Source organism: Stegostoma tigrinum, chromosome 39, assembly GCF_030684315.1.
Source record: "Stegostoma tigrinum isolate sSteTig4 chromosome 39, sSteTig4.hap1, whole genome shotgun sequence".
NCBI lineage: Eukaryota > Metazoa > Chordata > Chondrichthyes > Orectolobiformes > Stegostomatidae > Stegostoma > Stegostoma tigrinum.
Window position 1 is genome coordinate 12,283,742 of NC_081392.1, and position 6,000 is coordinate 12,289,741.

General features: G+C 53.6%; 1 protein-coding gene across 2 annotated transcripts in view; it reads left to right on the forward strand.

The window, feature by feature from the left end:
* Nucleotides 1-5,717, forward strand: part of prkd2 (protein kinase D2) — a 168,851-nt gene extending 163,134 nt beyond the window's left edge. For both annotated transcript variants that reach the window (XM_048522410.2, XM_048522411.2), the window contains exon 18: nucleotides 2,573-5,717. In XM_048522410.2, coding sequence (XP_048378367.1) covers nucleotides 2,573-2,761 — 189 coding nt within the window. In that variant the 3' untranslated portion in view covers nucleotides 2,762-5,717. The remainder of the gene's footprint in view (nucleotides 1-2,572) is intronic.
* The last annotated feature ends 283 nt before the right edge of the window (nucleotides 5,718-6,000 follow it).

The window sequence follows — 6,000 nt, forward strand, 5'->3', positions numbered from 1 at the left end:
GAGGTTGGTATTAGTCGGGCAGCGGGATTGGCGTGAGGTTGGTATTAGTCGGGCAGCGGGGTTGGCGAGAGGTTGGTAGCAGTCGGGCAGCGGGATTGGCGTGAGGTTGGTAGCAGTCGGGCAGCGGGATTGGCGTGAGGTTGGTAGCAGTTGGGCAGCGGGGTTGGCGTGAGGTTGGTAGCAGTCGGGCGGCGGGGTTGGCGAGAGGTTGGTATTAGTCGGGCAGCGGGATTGGCGTGAGGTTGGTATTAGTCGGGCAGCGGGGTTGGCGTGAGGTTGGTAGCAGTCGGGCAGCGGGGTTGGCGTGAGGTTGGTAGCAGTCGGGCAGCGGGGTTGGCGTGAGGTTGGTATTAGTCGGGCAGCGGGGTTGGCGAGAGGTTGGTATTAGTCGGGCAGCGGGATTGGCGTGAGGTTGGTATTAGTCGGGCAGCGGGATTGGCGTGAGGTTGGTATTAGTCGGGCAGCGGGATTGGCGTGAGGTTGGTATTCGTTGGGCAGCGGGGTTGGCGTGAGGTTGGTAGCAGTCGGGCGGCGGGGTTGGCGAGAGGTTGGTATTAGTCGGGCAGCGGGATTGGCGTGAGGTTGGTAGCAGTCGGGCGGCGGGGTTGGCGAGAGGTTGGTATTAGTCGGGCAGCGGGATTGGCGTGAGGTTGGTATTAGTCGGGCAGCGGGGTTGGCGTGAGGTTGGTAGCAGTCGGGCAGCGGGGTTGGCGTGAGGTTGGTAGCAGTCGGGCAGCGGGGTTGGCGTGAGGTTGGTATTAGTCGGGCAGCGGGGTTGGCGAGAGGTTGGTATTAGTCGGGCAGCGGGATTGGCGTGAGGTTGGTATTAGTCGGGCAGCGGGGTTGGCGTGAGGTTGGTATTAGTCGGGCAGCGGGATTGGCGTGAGGTTGGTATTTGTCGGGCAGCGGGATTGGCGAGCGGTTGGTATTAGTCGGGCAGCGGGGTTGGCGTGAGGTTGGTATTAGTCGGGCAGCGGGATTGGCGAGAGGTTGGTATTAGTCGGGCAGCGGGGTTGGCGAGAGGTTGGTATTAGTCGGGCAGCGGGATTGGCGAGAGGTTGGTATTAGTCGGGCAGCGGGGTTGGCGAGAGGTTGGTATTAGTCGGGCAGCGGGATTGGCGAGAGGTTGGTATTAGTCGGGCAGCGGGGTTGGCGAGAGGTTGGCATTAGTCGGGCAGCGGGATTGGCGAGAGGTTGGTAGCAGTCGGGCGGCGGGGTTGGCGTGAGGTTGGTATTAGTCGGGCAGCGGGGTTGGCGTGAGGTTGGTATTAGTCGGGCAGCGGGATTGGCGTGAGGTTGGTATTAGTCGGGCAGCGGGATTGGCGAGAGGTTGGTATTAGTCGGGCAGCGGGGTTGGCGAGAGGTTGGTATTAGTCGGGCAGCGGGATTGGCGAGAGGTTGGTATTAGTCGGGCAGCGGGATTGGCGAGAGGTTGGTATTAGTCGGGCAGCGGGATTGGCGAGAGGTTGGTAGCAGTCGGGCGGCGGGGTTGGCGTGAGGTTGGTATTAGTCGGGCAGCGGGGTTGGCGAGAGGTTGGTATTAGTCGGGCAGCGGGGTTGGCGTGAGGTTGGTATTAGTCGGGCAGCGGGATTGGCGTGAGGTTGGTATTAGTCGGGCAGCGGGGTTGGTGTGAGGTTGGTATTAGCCGTTGCCCCAGATTGTGACATGTTCAGCCCCGGTGCTAGAATGGATCTGGTGGCCTAGTGCCGTACAGATAGAGTGCCCCATCGTCTGATGCCGATCAGGCTCCCTGTGGCTCACTGCTTCGGTTTTAGGTTGAACGTCCTAACTTCGCCTTCCTGGAGGCCCCCAAGGTGTCTTGCCTGAAATTCCATCACGTGGCTGGTTACTTCAGCCGTTCTGCTTGGACTGAAGCCTTGAGCTGTTGTGGAAACCCATCCTGAGGAAATCTGCCAGCCGTGCCCAGTTGGGCCTACACGTGACTCCTGACCCACAGCAACAGGGCTGACTCTTTCCTCCGAAATGAATGAGCATGCCACTCTCATCAAGCGCAATTAGGGATTGGACTCGCCAGTGATGCCCACATTCCCGGAAAGAATAAGTGAATGGGAACCTTCCCATTAGACCAGTGCCTTGTCTTAATGCTGCTACCAATGGCCAATCTGAGCCAGTTGGTACAGCTGGCATTGTAGACAGGAGTCTCCCTTCCTAATTTAATTCCACGCCCAAGACAGGTTACTGGTGAGAGGAATAGATCACAAAGGAGTGGGCCATTCAGTCCATCCAACTCTACCATTTACCCGTACTATCCCAATATCACTTGGCATGCTCGTAGATAGATTCCAAGGATAATTGTAAGACTCAAGGATGATTTAGGAGGGTAGGCATTGCAAAGTTCTGTTTATCAAGTTTTGGGGGGGGGGGGTGGGGGAGGGTGAGCTGGTTTTGTTGTTCCAAACATCCGCTCACGTCCACTGTGATTAAGACGCCCCATTAAGTTTCACAAAGGAACAAGAATGGTCTTTGGTCTTTGAGCCCAATTTCTGACAACCACACATTTTCTCTTTCTTCCTTACACCACGCCCCCTCTCTTCAAAAACCCCAAAACAGGACCAGCAGACGTGGCTGGACCTGCGAGAGCTGGAATGCAAGATCGGAGAGAGGTACCTGACCCATGAGAGTGATGACCCATGCAGCCAGGCACAGCACCCGTCCCAGGTCACCAGGAAGCCAGCTCCTGCTGTTAGTTTGAGCAGCAGAGATGTGCAGAGACTCAGTGAGAGGGTCAGTGTCCTCTGAACACAGTCCCAAAGTTCAGCAGAGATGTTCAGAACCCTTTAATACATAAGGAGACACACACTCTTTCCCTCTGTCTCAGACAGACACACACACACACACACACACAGTCTGTCTCTCTCTCTCTCTCATACACACACATATACTCTGTCTGTCTCACTCTGTCGTTATCTCTCTTGGTCTCTGTCTCACACTTTCACTCTCTCTGTCTCTCTCTCATATTCTGTCTCTCTCACTCGCAATCTCTGTCTGTCTGTCTCTCTCTCTCTCTCGCACACTGTCTCACTCTCACACTCTGCTGTCTCTCTCTCAAACTGTAATGTTGCTCTCTCTCTCGCACACTGTCTCACTCTCACACTCTGCTGTCTCTCTCTCAAACTGTAATGTTGCTCTCTCTCTCGCACACTGTCTCACTCTCACACTCTGCTGTCTCTCTCTCAAACTGTAATGTTGCTCTCTCTCTCGCACACTGTCTCACTCTCACACTCTGCTGTCTCTCTCTCAAACTGTAATGTTGCTCTCTCTCTCGCACACTGTCTCACTCTCACACTCTGCTGTCTCTCTCTCAAACTGTAATGTTGCTCTCTCTCTCGCACTTTCCCTCTCTCTGTCTTTCTGTCTCTTCCTCTTGCTTGCACACTTTGTCTTTCTGTCTCTGCCTTGCACACTCTGTCCCTCGTGCATACACACACACTTTGTCTGTCTCTGTCTCTCTCTCACACATACACTCACACACACACGCACACACTGTCATGTATTAAAGGGTTTGGTTAATTACTGGAGTATCGAGCCTGAGTCATCGTTATCAATGGTGAAGGCTTCTTCCATTGGAATTTGAGCCCTCCTGACTGACTGTTCTTCCTCCTGTAGCTTCGGGAACACAGGATCTGACTCAGTGGGATGTGAGAATCTGTTTCTTCGTGGGGCCAGACAAGGGGCTTGGTCGTGTATATAAACACCTTCAGAGTAAAACTGGGCACAAGGTGGGGGGATACAGGAAAATTTCAGTCTGTCCAATGAAGGTGACGCTGCTAACTTGCCCATCAGCCTGTTGGAGAGGGGGAGGGCTGTTATAGATTCGACTTATTTGGGAAGGGGTGTAATTAAAGGGGAAAAGAAATTAATCCCCCCCCCCCCCAAAAAGACGCAGTGAACTGTGAGGATGCTCTAGAATTATGTGTCTTTTTTTTATTTTTAAAGATAAAATCATTTTTGCCCCATTAGCAACCACTAAACAAACCCTGCTCCTAAACAGGAGGGTCATTCCATAGTTGACTGACCCAGGGACAGCTTTGTTTTTCAATGGAAGTGAATATTCAACTATTTTGTTGTTAATACAGGGACCAGTATCCAGATCCTTCTCTAATTTACCTGTTCAGAGATGCTAGCACGCAGGAACTGGCGGGACTTGATCCCGGGCCCCCTGGCTCAGAGATACAGACACTGAGCCCTCAGTGGGGAAAACGGTGAGGACATTCCCGGCTGTGGCCGATGACCCTGGGAGCACTGTCCAAGAATGGAAGCCTAAAGGGACCTCCCAGGCCCCACCTTGAACCCACCCTCCTAGACTTGGGTCATTTAAGGTGGGGAGGGCCAGGAGAGAGTGGGGGCTCCCAGTTTGTATCAGTGTAGGACCCTGACCAAGTCACAGAGAGGACTGAGTGGAAGGGTCTGAACAGTGCAAAAGGAGATTAATCCGAGAATGGTTCGGCAAGTTACAGAGAGGGAGCTCGCGCTCTCTCATGTGTGAATGCTGCCAGTGTTTTCTGATGTGTCTTATTTTACTTATTTATATAAATATATATTGTACAGAAGCAGCGACTCCAAACTGAGAATAAAAGTACGTTAAGATTTCTTTTTGTGTCTGAGATGCCTGAAACTGTGAGTTTGTGTTTTATGTTTCCTACCTCCACTATTGTTTTGTCTGTCCCTTATAAACATAATTGAGTTTGTGTGTGTGTGTCTCTGTCTCTCTCATGGTGAGTTGCTTGACCCTCAAACACACAGCAAACATCTTCCCACCACCCCCCAGCATTGCGTGTGTAATGGATATATTATTTTAATAAAAAGTACTTCTGGCTTCAGCTGTGGTTCAGTGGGATTAATGTGTTTGCATCCGAGTGAAATGGTTCTGGGATCAAGTCCAACCCTGGGATCCCAACGGCAGGGGGCAGAGACAGTAGGAACTGCAGATGCTGGAGATTTGAGATAACAAAGTGTAGAGCTGGAAGAACACAGCAGGCCCAGCAGCATCTTAGGAGCAAGAAAGCTGATGTTTTGGGCCTGGACCCTTCTTCAGAAAAAATCCATGGTGGCCCAGTTGTTTGAACTGCTGCCTCACAGCGCTAGGGACCCAGGTTCGATTCCACCCTCAGGCTGTGCATTCTCTCCGTGTCTGCGTGGGTTTCCTCCAGGTGCTCTGGTTTCATCCCACAGTCCAAAGATGTGCAGGCTAGGTTGGAGGGAGAGTAGGAACTGCAGATGCTGGAGAATCTGAGATAACAAGGTGTAGGGCTGCCTTGTCTAGGCTTAAAACATCAGCTTTCCTGCTCCTCTAACGCTGCTTGGCCTGCTGTGTTCATCCAGCTCCACACCTTGTTATTGCAGGTTAGGGTGGATTGGCCATGCTAAATTGCCCCATAGTGTCCAGGGATGTGCAGATTAGGTGGATTAGATGGATTATAGGGGGATGGGTCTGGGAGGGTTGTTCTGAGGGTCAGGGCATGGACTTGTTGGGCCGAAAGGCCTGTTTCCAGACTGTTAGGGTTCTAAGATTCTATGAAAATATTGGCTGATGTCCCATCACAAAGCTCAAGCATCGTCACGCTGTCGGAGGGTCAGTGCTGAGGGGTGCCGCACTGTCAGAGGGTCAGCACAGAGGGAGTGGGCACTGTCGGGGGGTCAGCGCTGAGGGGGCACCGCACTGTCAGGGGGTCAGTGCTGAGGGGGCGCCACACTGTCGGAGGGTCAGTGCTGAGGGGGCACCGCACTGTTGGGGGCGTCAGCGCTGCACTGTCCGGGGGGGGGGGGGGGGGGGGGGGGTCAGCACTGAGGTTGCGCCGCACTGTCGGGGTGATCAGCGCCAAGGGGGTGCCCCACTGTCGGGGGGATTGGAATTCTCTTTCCACAGATGCTGCCAGACCTGCTGGGGTCACCCAGCTCCGCACCTGGTTATCTCAGATTCTCCAGCATCTGCAGTTCCTGCTATCTCAGACCACATTGGCTGCCTTTTCCAGGGGTGA